The 23,598-nt window shown below is 35.9% G+C and overlaps 2 protein-coding genes across 2 annotated transcripts; one reads left to right on the plus strand and one right to left on the minus strand.

Moving 5' to 3' along the window:
- Positions 1–356: 356 nt before the first annotated feature.
- On the plus strand, positions 357–2,332 carry LOC112057681 (uncharacterized). The gene is made up of 2 exons (XM_024098188.2): positions 357–821; positions 1,473–2,332. Exons 1-2 carry the CDS (start codon positions 512–514, stop codon positions 1,820–1,822), a joined length of 660 nt encoding a protein of 219 aa, XP_023953956.1. The 5' UTR covers positions 357–511; the 3' UTR covers positions 1,823–2,332.
- LOC112046650 (phosphoribosylformylglycinamidine synthase) lies at positions 2,324–22,515 on the minus strand. Its single transcript, XM_024083395.2, has 23 exons — positions 21,710–22,515; positions 19,767–20,080; positions 19,510–19,646; positions 19,174–19,286; positions 18,075–18,328; positions 17,210–17,341; positions 16,740–16,868; positions 15,252–15,380; positions 14,723–14,797; positions 14,413–14,604; positions 13,394–13,567; positions 12,657–12,805; positions 11,694–11,897; positions 11,206–11,401; positions 10,316–10,445; positions 8,995–9,110; positions 8,293–8,561; positions 7,538–7,670; positions 6,474–6,575; positions 5,873–6,019; positions 4,887–5,100; positions 3,877–4,115; positions 2,324–3,083 (listed from the first exon to the last, which is right to left on the minus strand). The coding sequence occupies exons 1-23, from the start codon at positions 21,985–21,987 to the stop codon at positions 2,905–2,907; spliced, it is 4,005 nt and encodes a 1,334-aa protein (XP_023939163.2). The 5' UTR covers positions 21,988–22,515; the 3' UTR covers positions 2,324–2,904.
- Positions 22,516–23,598: the final 1,083 nt, after the last annotated feature.

Consider the following 23,598-nt stretch of genomic DNA (forward strand, 5'->3'; position numbering starts at 1 on the left):
TTATTAAGGTTCCGGGCTTCCTCGGAAAATTAAAAATTCAATATGCGGGAAGCCGGTACATTGAACGGTAAAGTCCCTATTAAATATAATATAACAACGTTTCTTTTCACTCAGGTTAAATTAATAATATTAATTTATAAGTTAAAATAAAGTTATTGGCGAAAACTAATCCAGAAGAAAATAAATAGTTAGAAAATAAATAGCGACTTATATATTTCAATCTTAAATTATCGAAGTAACTAACATACATTTTTATAACTAATCAGAATAAATTAACATTTAACCGCGTGTTTTTGTCGTGGATTGAAACGTTATTTGTAAGCTGTCAAGTCTCCAGTGCCACTGCACGGCCACTGCCAATTGCAACTGTCAAAATAACATGAAACGTCACTTAATTTTGTGAGTAATCATTTCAATTCTCAACTTTTGAATTTGTTTCAAATAATAATTGTTTTTGTTTATAAAATTGAAAACATTTCATTGAAAAGCATTTCTAAGGTTAATTTATAAAATGACCAAATCAGAATACACACAGTTAAAAGAAGAGGTCATAAATAATCTCGGAAAAAGTGAAAACCATCGTCATTTGCTGCATAAACTAAAAGTGTATTATAAAGACGATATTGATTCTGAACGTAGATTCGAACAGATTAATACTATAGGTAAATTACTCAAAATTTTGGAAATCAGAGATGTTCTTTCCGAAGACAATATTGGACCTCTAAAAGAAATTGCTCGAAATCTAAATAACAATGATCTTTTACGTAGAATATCTGAGTACGAAATGAATCATGTTCAAAGAGAATTTATAAATTACTATGGTAAGTTTTAATGTCATTTTATGATACTATTTGCCACATATTTAAGCTTAGGGTAGTCTCTGTACCATTTTAGTTAATTTAAGGCCCTAACTATTTTTTATATGCTGTTTTATTACTTTGCCCTCCATTTGTACGCGCATATATAATAAATATATTGCTTAAATAGCCTATCATCATAATCATTATCAGCCAATCAATGTCCACTGTTGAATGTAGGCCTTTTTTAAGGGCTTCATGATTTTTGACCACCTGCATCCAATGCCTGTAACTATTGATATTGTTGATCCACCAAGTTGGGTATACTTACTCAACTATAACTTGGCAACTTCGTTCATAACATTCCCGATATAGCACGGGCCGGGGGGCGTGTAGTGATGAATGAAAAACAACTAATGCATGTCACTTCCGCGTACGCACGATTTCACACCCGCGCAGCCTTTCACCCTGTCGGTATCATGTTATCAACAAACTTGCCAGACTATAATTATCCAACATTGAAAGATTTTTCATCTAACCAAACAAACTTTCATCATTATAATATTAGTTTAGAATATAGATGCACGTCTATGCATGCATACAATGCGTTTAAAATATGAATACTTAGTAGAAAATATTAAATTTGCAAGTTTACAATTAAACTTTCATTTACAGCTCTTGAAAACAGTTCACCGGTGACATTTAAGGACACTAAGCAAACAAGTGTAAACAATCAGTTTTCAATACCTTTAGACAAAACTCAGAGAATGAAGGATATTATTGTAGAGGAAATTGGCCAATATTGGCGTGCCCTGGCCAGAAATCTCAAAATACGAGAAATTACAATAGAAGATATTGACTCAAAACATCAAAAACTCAATGAAAAGGCAAAGGAAATGTTAGACATGTACTTTGAACGCTGTGATAAGCAAAGGTGGTATAATGCTTTATGCGAAGCTTTGGAGAAATCACGCAGAAAGGATTTGAGTAGGTCTATTCAAGAAGTTATGGTCATGAACCTATAATATATAAAGCAATTATATTTTGTTACTAGTGGACACCCGCAACGTTGTCCGTGTGAAAGTCAATGTACACTTACAACTACCCTTACCCTACCCCTACCCTACCCATGGCTGGCATAGAAGGCTGCACACACAATGGAAGCCTAAAAAAAATAGAGTAACTTCTCCCACAAACATTTTCCCAACATTTCCCTTCACTGTTCTGCTCCTATTGTGATTGATAGACGAAAATTTTTGGCATCAGTGTCAATCGCTAATCACCCCCTGATAGTTGTTTTGGAATTATATTTCATGTATGGAATTGACCTCTTTACAGATTTATTATAAGTATAGATAATGAAAACAATTTTCATTAACAACAATTTATTTTAAGAAACTTAACTAGGTAATTATTTAAAATAATTATGTAAAAACATAACTTTAACAATGATTACAATTATCAAGGCATTTGTTAAATTTTATTTGTAAATATTTATTCCATTAATATTTTTCAATAAAAAAATGCATGCATAACTATTTTGTTTTAATAAAAATTTGTATTTTGTTTATAAAAATAAAATTTTGTTTTAATAAAAACTTATAAATTCTTGCTATTCTTATTATACATAATTTATATATAACAACAAATATATTCTTGTGCGAGATTGCAGTATAATTCGATATTTTAATAAAAGTTGGAATGTCAGAAGTTCTTGAGAATCATAAATAACATTTCATAGCATGTTTAAGTGAAATCACATTTCATACTTTATAATCATTAAATATGAGCCATGCTCATAATTCAAAATCAAAGCCAAAATGTTGTCAGATTTGGACAATGTTTACTGAAGAACATCTGAGATAACAGGTTTGTATTATTTTTGAGTACTGTAAATGTTGGGCTCTAAAGTATTTTTATATTACATGTTATATTTACATGTTTTTGAAGCTTTAATAAGTGTTTTCGTGATTATTTTGTCTGTGATGGTTACATTTACGTTTCTCGTATCTGTTTTGCCCATTTGATAGTGGCGCCCCTATTAATTTCTACTCTTTTTTGCAAGCAATTTTTATAATAATTAATTTAATTATAAAAGTTGTAATGTTTATTGCTGTGATGCCCAGACGTAGGCGTTCTGGAACAGTCTCATCCAGGGCGAGGCGTTGTTGGAGGGGGCGGCATGCGGGGCGGGGGCGGGGCACTGCCAGCGCAGCACGCAGCGCTCGGGGTGCGGCATCATGGCGATGTGACGCCCGTCCCGCGACCGCACACCGGCCAGACCATCTGTGAACAATGATATATATGATAGAAAAAAGATTACAATCTGCGGGCAATGAGAATGGGATGGTACCTTGTCAGTTTAATTTTACTTTGACAAGGTTCCATCCCATTCTCATAGCGCGCTATTTATATTGTAAAGTTGCGAAAAGAGACCTAACAATACAAGTACAATAGAAGACCATTCAAATGATTTAAGGTGATAATACTCATATCAAATTTAATTTAAACAAGATTACATGGAATAAGGGTCCGAAATATATCGATATTAATTAATAAAAGTTAAGGATTTCATAAAAAACTTTAATTAAAAATCATGTATTTTTCTTAAATTTTCCAACCGTCAAAAATGCTGTCGTCCATTTTGTGACGTCACAGTGTTATTTGATGTACTAAATGTCAAAGTAATTATTAACTAATATTTTGGTCAAGCGCTCTGTTTGTAAGGGATTTGTTATAGTGACGTCATGAAACAGTTGAAATATAGACCATCATGGTCGACAGGCGTTTTAGCTCGTATTGTCAAAAACATAATAATTTAACAACTAAAAATTTCATGTAATCACATCTCAAAAAAATATAAAAAAAAATTCAATATAGTAGAACGAAAATGAGCTATTTAAGACCTTTTAAATAAAAGTGTGAACTAATGATGATGAATAGGCATCAATATTAGACTATTTTAAGTATTTAGATTGTAGATGACAGGCATCTGCTGGAAGGACACACACACACAGTTTAGCTGTTCAGATAAGGAACATAGATTTTAATCATACCACTACTATAGAGTGTTACTAACCTGGGCTACCATTAGGATTCATGGGATATATCTCCGTGGGCGCTCCATCGTCGTCCACGTACTGCATGGCGACCTGTCCGTTCGCGCGCAGCTTCCCCAGTATGTGGTGGTCGGAGACGGTGAACCGCCCCTCCCCGTGAGCCACCCACACGCCGAGCACGCTGCCGCCCATGCCGCGGAACCAAACGTCCTCGGTACTGCGCTCGTTGATCTTCACTGCTGACCATCGGCATTCGAATCTGTTTATTTAAGATTATTTATTTAATAGGCACATAGTTCGAAGAGCCGATGGACGGACATCAAGCGAGTCGCAGGGATTTGCTGGATGCAGGTGGCTCAGTATCGTGATGGTTGGAAGTCCCTACAAAAGGCCTATGTCCTGCAGTGGACGTCTATCGGCTGATATGATGATGATGATGATGATTTAATAGACTACTTAAAAGGGTAGTTGATTCCAGGCATGTTACGGAGCTTCGATTCCGGTTCCGTTAAGTCGGAACTTCCGATTATTATTACACCTACGGTTCCAACTTCGGCTCCGACACTTTTACATCAGAGGTTTTAATCGGAAGCCGAAGCATACTGTGCTACTTTATTTCAATTAATTTAATTTCTTGTGATTTAGGAGATATGCCAATTTTTTTCATTATTTATGTTTTATTATATAATTTAAAAAATAAATGAATGTTTTGCATTGTAAATATGTAACACTGTTCGGCGGCAGTCGACGGCGGTCGCCGACTCCAGTCAGCGACGTCTCGGCGGCAGCCAACGGCAATCGACTGCAGTGCGCGACCGCCGTCGCCTGCCGCCGAGACTTCGCCGCTCGTGTAAATGAACACTTATTGTCATTTGTGTAAGGCGCTGTCAATTTTAGTTCTGGTTCTAAAACCTGAACTAAAATTGACTTCTTTCACAGAGGCCCAAAGTGCACAACTAAGAAAACATAGCATTTTCCCTGGGAAGATTAAAAAATCTAAATCCAGGAAAAAGGCTCATCAATCACGAACCTTTCCGACTGATTGTGGTCGAGGAATATCTGGGTCTTCATCACTTGTCTGGTCTCCTCTGCATCGACCCAGCCCAGCAGCGCCATCAGCTGGCATCCGTTGCACACACCCAGTGAGAATGTGTCACTTCTAGCCTTGAAGTTGGCGAACTGCGTGCTCAGTGACTCAGAGAACAGAATACCGGCGGCCCAACCTTTAGCTGAGCCGAGAGTGTCTGTAAGGTACAAACTTCAATCATTGCGTTACCTTTGCCTGATAACGACTACCAAGTGACAATGTTTATTCCAATAATCTACAAAAGAGAGAGACGAATATCTTAGCATTTCATGGATTCACCGTGCAGGTGCCGGGTCCATCGCGTGGTAGTGAGATAAACTCCGAGCAGAGTCCTGGACTTGTGACTACAGGATGTAGGGTTAAGGGATTCCTTGACAATCGATTAACATTCTCCTCCTCTACTCGTGTTGTTCTCCCTACCTAGCCTAATTTGGTAAGATCCTAAGATCAGCTTTGGATACCCGTTCTAATATAGAACTAGCTGCAGTTCTAAAGGCCAAGGTCTTTAAGCAAGTTACAAAGATAGTTAGCTGGTAATCCTCTCGCACATAGCTATTTTTAGTTAAAAAAAATTTAAAGTAAAAAATTTGAAAACCCCCCGAAGGTGATGAAATTTTTAATTACACTCTCGATCAAGTCATTAATATTCTCTGTCAGTGCGCTTTCATTTGAAACCCCACTCGAGTATATTTGCTGACATTGGGACAAGGGTCTTCTTGTTCTTCTCCTTTCTGGGCCGTTTCCGCACTTGGCCATGTGATTGACCGTTGTACGTGGCAATAGAGGGTCTTATTGGGCCCGTTTTATTTATATGACTATGGAACCTTAAAAATACTTTGGACTATGCACAGAGGATTTTTGGGGCCTGTTTTATTTCTTTGGTTGGGGAACCTTGAAAAATACGTTAAAATATTTATTCAAATGCATACCAGCGTAGCTGAAACCGCCGGGGAATATCAGTCCCTGGAAGGCGTCGAGTGTGATCTTCTTCGCTTGTAGATCACTCATGGTGACGTCATACACCTCGAAGTTCGCCATCATCAGGGAAGCGATCATTTCGCGGTCGCCGTTTATACCTAGAAGTATAAAACGATCAGGTATCTTGTTAAGAAAATTGTACTTATGACTTAGTCCGGTAAACTAATGCCATGCTTACTTCTGCCGGTAAACATCTATTATGTTTACAAGTTGATACTTTTTTGAAAAAGATCTTAAATTGTTCATTATTGTTCTACTCGATTGAAAAAAAATCATGATTTTTTTCATGTTTTTTTTTTAATTATTTACAAGTTAGCCCTTGATGCAATCTAAGATAGAAACAGGCTAACTTGTTAGGAGAAGGATGAAAATTCACGCGGCTTCTAGATGACATCGTACCAGAATGCTAAATCGCTTGGCGGTACGTCTTTGCGGGTAGAGTGGTAACTAGCCACGGCCGAGCCAGCTAGACCAATTAAGATAACCTTAATCGGCCCATCGTATCCAGGACCTCCGTCTTGTAAGGACGCACGGAGGCAGACAATACCTTACCTTCTTCTCTAACTACAGCCACTTTGACGGACTTAGTTTTCACAACACCAACCGAAGGGTCGAATGTGACGTTATTTGTAGCTCCTTTTCTATTTGCGAGACCTGAACAAAATGAAAATACAATAAATCTTATAATATAAAATAAAGGACACTTGATAGAGCAATGAAACATTAATCATAAACAATGATAATTAAATAAACATTGATAGTTATAAATAAATGAAAAATTTTATAAACTGTGAAGTATTGCTATAATAGATCAATCAAGACTGAGTTAAATTCAATTGAATATGCTATTTTGAAAAGAGCACATCGTCTGAAAATTTTAAACGTCCAGGAATTAAAAAAGTAATTATTTTCTAAACCAGTGTATAATTTTTAAAAGTAACTCTATTGTGTTACATTTTGGTGTAAATTAGCCTTCGAATATTACTAAATTTTTTATTTTAAAATTGATCTACTATTTTTATTTTAAATTAAATAATCTTTATAAAAAATAATTATCAACCCATATTCTGCCCACTGTTGAGCGCGAGTCTCCTCTCAGAATGAGAGGGGTTAGGCGAATAGTCCACCACACTGGCCCAATGCGGATTGGCAGACTTCACACACGCAGTGAATTAAGAAAATTCTCTGGTATGCAGGTTTCCTCACGATGTTTTTTCTACACGGTTTGAAACCGTTTTTTTATTATAAAAATATGTTATTAGATATTTTATATTTTTGACACGTATGAACAGAATATCCGACATATTGTGCACTTATCGAATTTGTATTGAGGTGTGAAATGATTACCAGGTTTTTAACATGTTTGTCTAGCTACTGCTATTAATTTTAGTAAATACCAGAATAGTACAGTAAGGATCTATCTCTGGAGTCTATACTAAAAGTTTGATGTTCACAATGTTAAAAATTACTTAAAATGTTTTTAAGTATTTTTTTTCTAAAATAATTGATTCAGATGGACAGTTTATTATTTAAATAGATTATTTGAAGATGGTTCTTTTTCCTCCCAAATATTGATATTTTTTTACTATATTGCAATATAAAATGTAATAAAATACCGTTCCACTCTTGCTTGATACAATCAGAGTTAGCTTGCAGACATTCCAATTGGTAGCTGGTTTCTTCCCACATTCTGTACACGTTTATCAATTTTGTATTCAATACTAATTCCCCATTCACCTTCACGACAACCTACAATAAAAAAAAAACTAAATAAATGAAAAAATAGCAATACAAAAAAATCATGAGAAGTTCACCCATAAATTATATTACGATGAGCAATTTAATAAAAATGAATTTTTGTGTTCAAATACATTCAGTAATGTTTAAAAGTTGGGCGATGAGAATGAATCTTGTCATCATACCTTCATACTAGCCGACGCATCGCGGGTTTTGTATTACTTATATTTTTGTAAAATTATTAGTAGACTAATTATTAATATCATTTAATTTAATTAATATCACATTATAATACATATAACATACATTAATAGAATACATGCGACGATATACATACAAGAGGGTGAAATAGGGGTTGAAAATTTACATCAAATTTCACGCGGATCAAGTCGCACGCAGGCGTCTGTTAATTATACATATATCAGTGTTATCATAATGCAACACAAATCGACTGTGGTTTGTGTTGTTTGGTTAGGCTTAATTTTAATAAGTATTTCGTAGAATAATAAATAAATAAATCTGCCTCTTTAGTCCAGTGTAGTTGTGTCTTAGCCTGTGTAGCTTCGGAACTCGAGGTCCTTTGTTAGAATCCTGGATCAGATAAATAAACATAATAACTAAGATATAACTTTACCTTAGAATCCATGCCATACGCGCCAGTTTTGCCAACAAGTTTAGCCTTGACGCCTTGTTTGTTATACTCATTTAGGACATACTCCAAGTCACTTTGTGCCACTTCTATGACAACGCCCAGCTCTTCGTTGAGCAGCGCTTCTATAGCGGATACGTCATCTTCAACTCGTATATCCAGTTCCAGACCACGTATACCACTAATACCCATTTCTAATACCGTTGTTATAAAACCTCCTTCGCTGATATCGTGGCCAGAGAGTAATTTCTTTTCTAAAAAGGTTATTAGTAATACAGTATTAAAATATTATGTCAGCTACAACGATAAAGTTTGACATGGGTAGTAGGCAGTGAGTAAAACATGATTATGATTTTATGGATATTTTTTACACTACTTAAGGCATTATAAACTGGACGGTGTGTGGTTATAGGGTAGATTTACCATTTTAGGTAAAATTAATTATCAGATTTCATAAAAAAATCATTAAAGTTTTATTAAATGTAATAGGTTCAGTTAAAATGTATTTTAATTATGCCAGGTTACAGGAAAATGAAACTAATTATACATAAGTACAAACTATGACCAATGGCTAAGAATGCAGATTATTTTATATTTTTAGTCAGGCTACAAAATATCTTATCATTGAAAAATAATAGTGAATTATTAAGGTTTCAGTTAAAGCGTAAAAAATCACCATCAAAGTACCTTTCAAGAGTTTCTGTGTGACCTTGAAGAGAGATTTCAACACTTTAGGGTCATCCAGATCTGGCGGACTATCTCCCAACTGTTTGTAACATTGTGCCAGTGCCGAACCGCCAAGCCTGGAAGACAAAGTTAACATGAATTCTTCAAACAATGTCGTAAAAGGAGGATGGCGAAAGTGGGAGTCACACTCAGAGGTGTCGTACACATACATACAATAAAACTATTATTTTAGAAGACACTTTTATAAAACATATTGAGATTTTACAGAACGTTAATCAAGATTACTTCTATACTTAGCATAGTAAAATTGTTCTACTTGTTGCGTGAGACCGAAACGCCTTGTCGTATTTATAAAGCAACCACGCAGTTGTATGTCAGCGGCGGTGTTTTTCAGTATAAAATTCACATTTATTCGTATGCATAGATAGTGTACCATCTAATTTTAAGGTATAGCTTTTTTTCTCCCTGCTTTTCAAAATTGGTTACCATTTGCTTTTTTTTTAGTTTAATCACGATTAACAACTATTATTAATGGGTTTTCATTATGTATGCTATTTCTATCTGCTAGTTCCAAAATGCATGCAACCTCGCCATTCTCCTTTTAAAATTATTAGAATTTGTTTTCCAAATATAGACAGTTTATAATCGATATTTGGCCTATTTGTGACCATTTTAAAGTTTCCGCATCCCTCTACTGGGCAGGCTATGACAGAGTTACGCGGCTTGTCTTTATGTTGTCACCAGACAGTTATGTGATTTGTTCTAAACATAAAACTACTTACTAGGTACAACATTTTCTTTTTTTATTCTTTACAAGTTAGCCCTTGATTACAATCTCATCTGATGTAAGTGATGATGCAATCTAAGATGGAAGCGGGCTAACTTGTTAGGCGTAGGATGAAAATCCACACCTCTATCGGTTTCTACACGACATCGTACCGAAACGCGAAATCGCTTGGCGGTACGTCTTTTTGGCTTTGTCCGGACGTCGTGAACAAATTTCATATTTGATAGCTATTATCGCTTCCAAAGGACTCGAAACATTTTTATCGCAAATTGCAGAAAGGGCATTAAGTCTAGTTACATGAAAAAATCCATGCAAGTTTTATGAAATGTTCCCTACACATAATTTTTGTGTTCCGTCAAGAAAAGGTCCATATAATATTGAAGTCTTGAGAAACAAACTATTTCCACAGATTGCAAAGAAAGGGCATAAAGGTTCGTGCCATTTCCTCGTTTTTTCCAATTGCATTTTTCGTATGATTGGTGACTAATGCCCTCTTCTGCAATCAGCGATTCATTTGTAGTATTAACTAGATACCTGTATTTTCCCGGAGTAACTGGAACGTGGATCAATGCTGCGCCTTCGACGAGGAGTGTAGGTTCCACTTTCACGGTGATGTCAGGACAAGGCGCATACGTAGATACTACCAACGTTCCCGGTGATTGAACTGTACAGAAAATATTATATCCTTCAATGTGTTTTGAGAGTAGGACATCTCAATTCCGAAGGATTTGTGTTTGAAATCACACATCACACATGAGGCTCAATATATATGTCTGAAGTTGACAGACTTTGAGGTTGACATGAGAGCAAGCTTCAGCTCTCATTTATATCCAACGTAACGCTCCTGCAGTCCATTAAGCAAATTACAGCAAATACACGATCAAAAACTATGTTGTTGAGGCTTGCAACTACACCCCCGATTCCAACGCCGATTTTAGGTATAGACGCCCGAAAAACGTCCTTTATGATCTTGACGATGACAAAGACTGACATCGCTTGCCAGGCAACAAAAATAGATGATACACAGCGTGTTCGCCAGTAAAGACGAGGCCCCCTGATATGTGACGTCACCCGGACGTTGGCCCCCTGATATGTGAGGTCAGAGTCTCAGAGGAAACGTCCTTAGAGAATAGTTTTGCCCATCTCTTCTGCTTCTGCCTTCAGGCCCCATCAGGCGAGGCGGCGATAAAAACCCCCCGTGACGCCGCTGAGTTCCCATTAAGTAGATTACGTTACTTACTCGATCGGAAAAAAACTTATAAAAAAACTCCTGGTTTTTGTTCAACACTAGTTTACAAAATTAAGTGTTTCCCTCCATTAATGGCCACGCCCAATTATTTAATAGCTTAACACAGCGCATCATGTGCCACGACTAGTGAAGTTTCTTCCGCGCCAGTCTTTCCTAGCAACATACTGTTTCTTACCTGGTTTTCCTTCTACACTAGCGCACATAGAGAGTGAGTCTTTCCCGCCATCGATGGCCACGCCCAACTCCCTCATGGCCACACAAAGAGCGTCGCACGCCACAACCAGTGAAGCTCCTTCTGCACCTGTCTTTCCTGGCCACATCCAATTCCCGGAGCATTTCACGTCTTCTAACTCACTTATACCCGCGAATACCTTGGGATATTAAAATTTACTTGATACAATGATTCCGAAATGTTAAAACTGGGCAAACTTCATTGACTAACAATGATGAAAGTCATACTAATAAATAAAATGATTATTTAAAATATAGCGGAGATACAAATTTAGAGGGTAACGATAACCAGTAATGTTCTGTTTTACGTTTCTGATTATTCTGATAAAATCTAATTCTTTTAATAAAAAATAAGGAATCCCACCACCCCATTGTAGCGCTTTCACTAATCACCTTTATTTTTTATAGGTACATAAGTAGATGAATATTTACCAAATTAGTAAGAGCTTCGCCAAGGGACAACCTCGCTCCCGCTGCAGGGTTTAACAGACCCTTGATGTTCTGAGTGCCAATGGACGTAGCGGACCCCACGAGCTCGTGGTACGACAGAGCGATGATGGCGAAATCAGCGAGTGGGGTGTGCAGAGGTCCCACGCACTGTTGCTGGGCTACCAGACCGGTGACACAACGGTCGACCTGCAAGATAACCAACACTCATCATCATCATCATTAACAGCTGATGGATGTCCACTGCTGGACATATATAAGGGTCTCAAGCCGCCAGCATCTAGCGGTTCCCAGCACCACATGTTATAAATTAACTACCTCGTTGGTCTAATGGATAGCATGTGTATAACGTATCACGAGATTTTGTTTTCGAGTTCTGAGTCATTCTGAGTTTTTCTTTAGTTTAAGAAAACAGTAAGATTTGTCAGCCGAGAGTTAGGGAACTTCGCAACTAATTTCACTAACTAATAGTGTTGTGAATTGTATGTTACCTACCTACTTGTATGCTACCACGTCAACCATTTTTAAATAAGCCAAGAAAAAGTTTTTAATATAACAATGAAGTTGTGCAGTACTAAAACTACACAGTGTCACACTCAGAGAGTACGTCGGTCGGGGTGATTATCATCTGATAATGAATATTCTATTCTTTGACTTTAACAATCATTATCGCCCTAATCCGCCAACAGATTGATTGGACAGACAGATTGGAACAGCTTAGAAGGTCTCTAAGCTCCATATCTCCTCTCCTATAATGAGGGAGGTTTGGCCCTATGATTAAGATTAAGGGCCGGTTTCACCACATTCTGATAAATGTCGGATAGCTTAGTCACATGTTTTATCTTTGTCATTAGACAAAGTGAACTGACAAAACTTAGGATTATCCTATCCGATACTTATCAGATAATAGTGAAACCGTCCCTTAATCTTGAAGTAAATTGTACATACCTTGTTTGTTAAATATCTCTTGCTGGCAACATTGACGAGTCTTAAGACTCGATCGAGTGCTTTCTCCACAGTAATATCGGCAGGTAGGGCGAGAGGAAGTTTAGTACGTTTGGCTTGTCTCAGATCGAAAGTCTTCCGCGGCATGTTACCTAAAATATAGAAGATCACGTGAACAAAGTGACCTAAAGTAGTTTGTGAAAGACTAAGATTATTAGACACGTCCTAGTATAATAATAATATATTATAAGTTTAGGTTAAAGTTAAATTACTAATTAGTCACATATTTAGGCTAGACCGTAATATTATGAAGTACCAAATTCAGACGAAAAAAAATTGCCTGAAATTAACAGAAATATTTCAGATACGGTCTAATATTTTTATCTTGCTAAAGTAAGCCAAATCCAAATAAGTGTGCCTTAAATATTTGTGCAATGCACCTACTAATCGCGCTTCTTTTACGAGTAGATTGCTTCCTATTTAAGTTTTTTAAACAAGTTTTGGATGAATTTGATTGGTATAAGTATAGCTAAACCCAAGTCATGGTTTCAAGACACTTTGTGACTAAATTCAACTGGACGATGTAAACTTTCAACTACCCCTACCCCAACGCCTTTTTAATTTTTTTCTGTCATAAGAACCTTCTTCTGGCAGTAACAAACACATCAAAAAAAAAATAGTAAAATAATATAGATGTGTGGTTAATTGCGATGGTGATGATAAATAAAGATAAATAATACCTAGGACTGCTTCCAAATGTAAGTTATACGGTAAGTTGCATTTAAGCTCGGTTCGCAGCCTGCCAGCACTGTCCAGGTAACTTTCTTTGTACTTGTCCTCCACCAGACTCATACACCCGTCTCCGGTAACTTCACCTACGAATGATACGGGGCATCTCTCTCGACGACATATTTCTGCAAATTGCACCAAACGTTAAGATATTTATACCTTATTCCTTAAATTCATTAAGTATTTTAGTTAACTAAGAACTTTTTGTGGATAGATAGGGTTGGTAAAGTTTAGTCGGCATATGATACCTACCAAAATTACATAAAAACATAAAACTTAGGTACAAAAGTCAAATGCCTTTGTATATCACACAAATTTGAACGCGCAACGCGTATAGATGCAACGCTAATGTTCGTGCGTGCGTGTGGGTGTTGTGTATGTGTGTGTCGTGTGGTAGAAAATGCGGGACATGCGGGACGCATCCAACGTTTTACGGGTCTATTTTACTAATTATTTCAAAGCGACCCCGCAGAATACGGGACGGTCCCGCAGAATACGGGACGGTTGGCCGCCTGAATTTTAGTTAACTGTCTCGTTTTTTTTTTTGTATTTGCAAGCTCTTAGCTGCAATCACGCCATGGTGCAGCCTATAGTGGAATGCATCTAGAAAATGCCTATTTTTGACTTGAAGATATTGTAGGTGGTGGGAAAACTGAAGCTGGAAGAGCATTCCACATCGTTGCAGTGGTTAGGTTTATGTAGTTTCCACATCACGAGGTCTTGGTTATGTAATACTGAGCTTTCCCTACTAATAAATTTTCAGCAAAGAAATTTTTGTTTTTTTTATTGACTCGCCTTGTCTAGTTTCTTTACTATGTCTACGAAAGTTGTTCTTTTTTGGGAAAGCGTCGGATGCTATATACGTCTGTTACTTTCTCTGTCTACATAAAAAAGCTCTTAATTATATAAAAAATAAACACAGAGAAATAAACAAGAAGTTGCAAAAACACTTGAAATGCTGCATTTATACCTTCTAGAATATTCTTATTAGCCTTAGTACAGAGCAGTGCGTCATTCTCCTGGTACTCTGCGCCCCACAACTCCAGGGTAGTGATGGTGGGGTCTCCCAACTGGAACTCCTCGGTGAACACCACAGCCCCTTCTGGTTCCACAAGCTCCTTCAACACGTTCCCATTGCCACCAGCGCCTTGGTCATGTATAGCTAGAAATCAAAGATTATTGTCATTCTCTTAATCTTATTTGTCACAGCTCAGCAATGCTAAACAAAAAAAAAAGAAATCTTTCTGGCACTAAGTAAAAGAATAGAAAATTGCACTTACATTCAATAGGATTGACGTCAGCTTCTAAGCATCCTCTGACAACTCTGTTAAGACGATTTCCCATTTCTGCGTCACCTTTAGGAAAAGATATGTTATAGTATTTTAGGAAAAAATATGTTTATAGTATTACTCAACCTTAATCATACTAATATTATTTTTAAATATGACCAATATTACTCTTTCCCTCCTATTAGTCGTAAAGACTATTTGAAATGGGTACAATAGTCCAACGGGCGCGGAGTCCAACCCTTTAACAGTGGAACTATTGAGTGGCCTATTATAGATAATATTTGGGCCAAGTGAGTGGTTTATTATAGAAAATATTTGGGCCAAGTGAATGGCTTATTATAGAAAATATTTGGGCCAATTGCAGTATTCTTGCCACTTTACAATTTACAATTTTCTTTTAACCAATACAAAGGCCGTTATTTATGATTGTCATATATTTTATCCCTGAAACCCACGAGAACGAGAATTATTCGAGTGAAACCACAGGGCGTCTGCTAGTAAATAATTAATTTCACATTACCTCTCTGGACGGCACCGAAGTCGAGGGCGTGGTCTCTAGCATCGCCACCTTGTACGGCCACTGAAGACGCCGCACCGCCGCCTACGCCGATTCGATACACGGGCCCGCCTATCTTCACCAGCAGCATTCCTACAACACACTTATTTGTTGTGTTGTTGCCTTATTATGTATCTCAGTGTACCACTCAAACAATGAGCCACTACATCGATTTTCGTCGTATTTTCGTTTATATGATCATTAATATAGTTATTTCCACGAAATTACCTTGACTACGCCATTTTACATCAAGTGGCAATGATGTTTTTTTTTAACAATCGTCTAAAATGAATATTTCAACAAAATTACGTAAATACCACTTTTTCGTTAAAATAACGTTATTACCTGCTACTACCACTACAAGACTAATGTTACTTTACGTAAAATGTCGATTATTGAGTCTTTTCATTGAAAACACAAAGTTAGATGATTGCAAAAACGAAAATACGATGAAAAACGATGTAGTGACTGATTACTTGAATGGTACACCGAGTTACATAATAACCTAGCTGAACTATTTAGTTTCCTAAATGGTTTCTTGTTTTTTCAAGGTTGTTAGGATTGCGCTTGACTACAATCATGCCTGATAGAAAGCAATGATGATGCCTAGGATGGAATAGGACTAACTTTTTTTTAAAGAATATTTGTCATATCTTTTTCTACTAGTCGGAAAGACTGTGCTAGGAGTGGGTACGACAATAGACCAACGGAGCGGGGATCGAACCACCACCCCTCGGTGATGATTTTGACCGCTTTTACCGTTGCGCTATTGAGGCTGTCATGTCTATTCACTTGCCTTTAACTTAAGTTGAAGACAGTTTGAACTACATTATAATAATTATAATTTATTTAATTTGATAAATAGTCTAATTGCAAATACTACTACTACTACTACAACTACTGCTAATATGCTCCCGACCGATTTTTTTCGGCCACGGCGGCCAATCAAACTTTAAAAAAATACAACTGACTTCAAAACCTAAAAACGTAGCCGGTAACTAAAAAACGAAACTAACATCATAATATGTTATACCTGCTGATCAGTATGAAGTTAACACCGCCTTCATACTGATCAGCAGGTAAAAGAAAAGTACTAAATGGAAAATTTTACGAAAGCACTAGGCACTTATATGATTTTTGAAAGAAGATTTCTCAATTTCTCCAGGTTTTCATCATCAGATCTTGACGCGAAGGCAATGGGACCAAATGGGGAGTATAAAACAAAAAAGAATTTTTGTAATGGGTCCAGGCGTCTTCGAGTAATCGGTGTACATACATAAAAAAATACCGATCAAATTGAGAATCTCCTCTTTTTTGAAGCCGGTTAAAAATGAAGAAGTGCGTGTGCAATCACAGGCAGTACTACTACTAACTACTACTACTACTACTACTACTACTCCTTTTATTCCTATACTCCTATGGTAGGGTGGAACTAATAAAACATGAGTATACCTTTGCTTGGCTTGTTCTTTTTGATCATTGAGTGAGGCATGTATCCAATTCCTCCGCTGAACATAATAGGTTTCACAAACTCCTCCCTTATGTTATCACCATTGTTCAAACCATACGATTGTACAAATCCTGTAACATTTTGTTTACTTATTATATATATAAGTTCATACCCACATAGTCAGATGTACATTGGAGTCCGAAGGTTCTGAAAAGCAGTGTCAGTTGACTTCCATTAGGTGGACCAATGACATCAAGAGAGTAACAGGGAATTGCTGAATGTGGGTGCCCCAAGTGTTTGGAAATCCTTACAAGAGGCCATTGTACAACAGTGGACGTCCACAGGATGATTATTTAAAAAATGTTGTATAAACTACAATAACAATCTCAATAAATAAAGTAAAAATAAAAATTGATTTTAATTTTTTTTTCTTTGTTTTTTACTTTCTAAATTAATGAAAATACTAACATACCTGAAATTAGGGGCTCTCCGAATTTATTACCATAATCAGAAGCGCCGTTACTGGCATCAATTATGATCTGAAGTGGATTTGCAAAATTATTGGGGTACTTCCAACTCTTGTCTTCCCAGGGTAGATCATATCCTAAGAAAAAAATACAGCATCACCAAAATGTGTTTGAAACTTATATGCTCTAGCTTTTCTGTATTTTGAGGCTCTAGCAAACAGCCACATGGCGTAGTGGGTAGTGACCCTGCTTTTTGTATCTTTCAGCTGTGGGTTTGATTCCCACAACTGGATAATTATTTTCTAGTGTCTGGGTGTATTTATATATTATATAAGTATTCATCTGTGGTATATACTTGTAAATCATCTGTCTTTGTACCCATAACACAGGCTATATGCTTACTTTGGAGCTAAATAGTGATATATGTATTGTTTAAATATGCTCAAGTAAATTTAATTAGCGAGAAGAATCTAGTTATTCTGTCCAAATATTGGTTTGTTTTATTTAAAAAAAAAAATGAGAATTCAAAAAATTCCATCAATATTGGTTCCGCCATTTAGGTTACTTATTACATCTATATCTCCTACAAAGCAAGAGACCTGCAAATGGTCCATTTAAAAAGTAGGCTGATATATATATATCAGAACATTTCTTACAAGGTAATAAAGAGGCTTGTGTCTGATATGGGCTATTAAAAATGGTTATTTTAGCATAAATAATTAACTTAAATTTTGTCCTTGCATATATTTCTAATTCTATTTTTATACCTAACTCTCTGAGATGTCATTACAATTTTCCATTAAAAAACTCTTTTGTACAAAACAATGCAGGAATAAAGTTCTGTCGCTCAGGAAATAAACAATGTAATACCTGGAACCAATAGATTTCCAACGCTATATCCAGCCGTACCAGCAACAGTATGTCCACCTCTACCTACCCCCTGGACATCTCTGATACGACCCCCCGTGCCAGTGGTGGCACCACTGAACGGAGCCACAGCTGTGGGCATGTTGTGAGTCTCCGCTGTGAATATTATATCTGACTGTGTCACTTCTTGTTTCATAGGAGATGGTACTTTCACATCACTAGGCCTTATTTTGGTGTGTTCGAATCCTATTATTGCGCTGTAAAAAGAGTTATAATAAATTTTTATTAAGTGCAAATATCAACACAGCCAATAAAAAAATGAAATTAAATTTGAGATATGCATCTGCTAAGAACTGATTTTTTTAAATTCACTTCTTATGGGGTTTTTCTACATCTATAGTTTGTAAACTTTCTTGTTAATACATAAGTGAGATGGTGACATAGATATTATATAATTAGTATATGTGCCGATTGAGGCACTGATACAAACCTAGTGCCTCAATTGACACTCATGTACTTCATAAAATAAAATATTTGTATTTTGATAGATGTAATTTATCTCACCATTATTGTTGTGTGCCAGAAATCGATGAATGCATGCAAAACACAAAAATATATATTCGCAACATACAAATTAAGAAATGTATATACTGCGGGTATGATCTTTTTGCAGTTTTCAAGGTAGGAAGCAAAGGTAGGGGTAGGGTAGGGTAGAGGTAGAGTAGGGGTAGGGTATGGTAGGTGTAGGGTAACGGTAGGGTTTTTTTTATTTATTTATTCTTTACAAGTTAGCCCTTGACTATAATCTCACCTGATGGTAAGTGATGATGCAGTCTAAGATGGAAGCGGGTTAACTTGTTAGAAGGAGGATGAAAATCGGACATGTACCGGATGAGGACATCGTACCGGAACGCTAAATCGCTATGCGGTACGTCTTTGCCGGTAGGGTGGTAACTAGCCACGGCCGATGTCTCCCACCAGCTGAAAAAAAAGGGTAGGGGTAGGTAGCGTGGAAGTAGGGAAGGGTAGGGAAGAAGCGCACATTAGTCAAAGCGAAGCTTGTCTGGGTCCGCTTGTAGTACATAATATTGTAACATCTTACCTGCTGTTGTCGCCAAATTTTATGACATTGTTATTGTTGGAGTTCTTTTGTGTTGAAGCAACCATATCAATTAGTGATTCATCAATATCTTTGCCATCTAATATTATTTTACCCTAAAACAATAATTAATTTTACTTATCAATAAACAAACCAATACTAGTCTACAGGTACAATAACATAGTAAAGCTGAAAGTTTGTTGTTGTATAGTCCTAAATTCTCATTTTGACCAGTGGGACCTCTACACTGGTCAAAAATAAGGTTCTAAGTTGCCAATCCCCTCCAATAAGGCATAGTAGCTTACTAAAAATAGTTAAATTATATGAAAATATAATTACCTTGAAAAACCAATGCCTTGAGTGTTCACTATTACTCTGTGCTAGATCAAATAGCTCTACACTGGTAGGGTCCCTTTTTAGCTTATTTACAAACAAATCCATATAAAACTGCATGTCCCAGGCGTCAAACGCCAAACCTAAAATTACAAGCAAATATTTCATAAGCTTTTTTTTTAACTTGCATTGTTAGTTGTAGTCCATACTAACAAACAAGATAAAAAAAAACAATTCTATTTTTTAATTTCTGTAATTCTTACCAAGTTTATTATTAACTCGTTCCATAGCTTTGATCCCTTCTTTCTGTAATGGTACTACAAACCATGGCTCCAAATCCTTAGGTAAGCCCTCATTGAAACTCTTTCGGGGGAGATTCTCCGTAGTGTATATAGTCTGTGTCATCCTATCATGCAATGGTGCAGCCAGTTCATCAAAAAGTTGCCTACTAACACTCTTAGGTTGATTGAATGTGACAAGATATCTTGTAGAGACTTCAAGACGCACAACATCATGTAGGCCAACACTTTCACAGATTTGCACTGAATTACTTGAATCCGCTGTTGAGAAGTTAAATCTGAAATTGAAGTTTGAAGATGAGTTCAAAATCAAGACTATCCACTTAAATTAGATTAACAATTACAAATACATAGATGGAGAGTAAATATGTTTAAATTGTAAACTTTAAAGCTAAATCTTTCAATCCAAATTATTTTGTCAATAAAATAATTAAGCTTTCTTAATAGTAAGTAATAATTGACAGAGCAAGCAGATAACCTAGGTGATGTTCAGTGCAAATAGTCATTTATGCCATTGACACACAAGTAATGATGGCCACTGTAGCATGAGTGTTTTTTGTGCAATGAGGCGAAGCCAAATTTCACAATACAGGAGAAGCACTACAATGGCTAATTATGTGCAGTGGCATACAATACTTTTCTACAACCATGATAAAAGAAATAAAAGAATTAAGGGCTTAGTCTCCTTGATTTTTTATCAGGGTGGCTTCCTAGATTTAGTCTCTGTGTGACCTCCTAGATTTCGTATCTTTTGTGGAAGCCTGAATTTTTGTAGCCAATTCTATGAAATTATTTAAAAATTTAAAAAAAAAATAGTAGCTTGGTTTACCCATGCGGTAATGAACATTACCAAACCAATTTTGTGGTATGGTTTGAGGTTTTGTTACAAGTAGATTTGAAATGTAGGAAAACCATTATCTATAACTGTGCTCTATGGTTTTTCTACTCCCTAACTTTGCAGGGCATGCAAGGAATATACCCTACAAGTCTTTGCCCCGCACCTGTAAACTTGAGTCATAGGTGTTCAGCCTAGTGTGCCTATAATTATGCTGAATACAGTAATTATGCTTGGCTAGAATAGCAGTAATATTACCCACTCTCTCTGTCACTAAAAATTCTACTTTTTACCTACATTACTAAACTCACTTAAACAATAATTATATGTTAGCAAGAGTTAGCAATATGTCTAGACACAACATAGTATAAAATTTGTTACTATCAGACTATTATTAGCTTCCAAGGTCTTGTCGGCTTATGATTAGTTGTTTTGTTAATAAGGTTTCAACTTAACTTCAACAAATAATGACAATTATAGTTTAACAGTTATAAATGTTATGTTCTACTATTCAAATAATAGTATAAAATAGTTAAAAATGTACAATGCCTCAGCTGGCATTAACATAAAAAAGTTTTATAATAAAGTTTTCCTTTTCACATACACTAAAGTTTGCACAAATCCTGTACCAGTTTAAAACCATTGCAATTTTTTTAACATTGTTAAAATTCTCATAAAATACATGAAATAGGTATAGCGTGTGCCAAATAAAGGGTCCGCTCTAACACAATATATATAGGTGCACAGTCTATTAAAACATATCCCTGTTTGAGATAATAGCTGTAGAGTTTGGTATGTTGCAATATGACCCTGGAACTGAAAATATGGTGCTTACTAGAGTTACATGTCTGTAAACTGAAAAATATTAATATTTCAGTAATACAAGTAAATATGACTATAAAATTGATATTGATCTATCAACTATAGGTATTGTGTGATTAGTTTGCATTCTGGATACTTTCAAAATTGGATGAAAACTAGCGGTTAGAGTCAGATTACTTATTTTGACAATCATAAATTAAGGCTACTTTAAAAGATAATTAAAATTATTTCATTAAGTTAATTGACTTACCTAGGGCCAATTTCTATAATTATTTGATCATCACCTATGAACTTGTACATAGATTCATTCCTCAAAGCATGAGGTTGAAGTGGTGAGCTCAACAACCACTGCAGTATCTTTATTTGGTTGATATTAAGATAATCACAACCTTCAGCAAGCTCCACATGGTAGCACACCTCAGTCGACAATTCTTGCACGTTGTTATCAACAAGTTTTAATTTTGCAAGTATTTCATTAGTTCTATGGGCACTAAAAGCCTCACGTGTAAAAAATCTTAATATGCACATGGTCAAAAGTTCTAATCAACTTGTTATAATATGCTGACAAAATGCCGATTTCATTAGGATACTGCGCGGGTAGTATACATTTCACAAATTGGTATCTTGCATCAATGTCAAAGATCGAGCCGTATCTTATAACTTGTTGACTATTAGCGAAAATTAATAAATGCCCTAATAACAATATCTTACGCAACAATAACAATAAATATGATAACTTATTTAAGTTATCCACGGTCTTGCATGGTTTGTTTATCAAAGTGATTTCATAATCTTAAGTTTTTAGTGTTTAAAATTTCAATTTTCAAGTAATTGCGTTGTAATAGGGTTCAAATCCCATTAACAAAAGTTAAAATACTTATGATAATAACTTAAAGTTAAAAATAATAATTATACAAATTCGAATTTTCTGCACCTTCACATAGGATAAATTTTTCCTTGTACTTATACGAATAATTAACGTTTTCAAAAACGTGCAGAAGCAACGGTATTTTCCAAAACGTCCTTGAAGATTTTCAACACAGACGACAAATGATTTTCAATTCAAGTTCGAACTTCAAACTGACTTGTCACTTTACGAGTGTGACGTGACACTTGACACCACTTGACACTGACAGCGAAAGTTCAGAAATAGGTACTTAATCAGGGCTCCCAACTTAGGGGTTTTTCCCCAGATTTAGGGGGTAAATAAGAGAAATGGGATTTTTTAGGGGTCTGAAATTTTTAGGGGTATTTTCAGGGATTTTTTGACTCTTTAATATTTTTAAATTGATGACAATTTTAATATTTTTTTCTTGACCTAACGACTTAAAACAATTATTGACTATTTAGACTATGGACCTGTTTCGCACCCAAAATCACCAACAAAAAATGACTGTCGTTTTTTGAGGGAGACGAGGTAAACTCGCACATCGAAACATTTAACACCATTAAATATACTCTGTGCCCATACCAGGGACGTAGCTACCTTCGTATCAGCCGTATCATTGATAAGAGATCCCTTAAGTGTAAAAGCAAAAATCAGTAAAATTTATACTTATTTAATTTGGTGCTTCCTGAAAAAAAAACAAGAGATTTTCGAGATTTGTCACTCGTCTATTGGGCGCCCCAACTAACTTTGATACAGGGCCCCTTTAAGGTAAGCTACGCCACTGGTCCATAATATAAAGATTCGCGGTAAACACACGCGTAATTTTTACACAGACTAACCTACACATCGCTTAGACTATCCACAGATTAAATACATAGAATTTTCGATTACTTATCGATGTTTGGCTGTTTCGTCAAAAGAATCATCCTTTTTATAAATTGTTTTTATTACAAATTTGATAAAATTATGGTTTAAATACATTCAAATGAAACGTTGCTCCATCTTTTACTAAACTACAAGTTTTTGGCCGTTTTTTATGCCATTTAACTACACAAACCGGCATTTTTAGGGATGGATAACCGATTACAACAATGAAACATCGACCGACCGGGTCTTCCTCGGTAACTCTTACGGGTCACGGGGTAACAGTGATTGGGGCGTTGGTCCCTCTCTGTGGAGTTCATGAAACATCGATTCTATGGCAACAGTTTTTATAAACGCGAAAAGTCATAGATTTTTGATCTTTGCCT

The sequence above is a fragment of the Bicyclus anynana genome, chromosome 7, assembly GCF_947172395.1.
Source record: "Bicyclus anynana chromosome 7, ilBicAnyn1.1, whole genome shotgun sequence".
Lineage (NCBI taxonomy): Eukaryota > Metazoa > Arthropoda > Insecta > Lepidoptera > Nymphalidae > Bicyclus > Bicyclus anynana.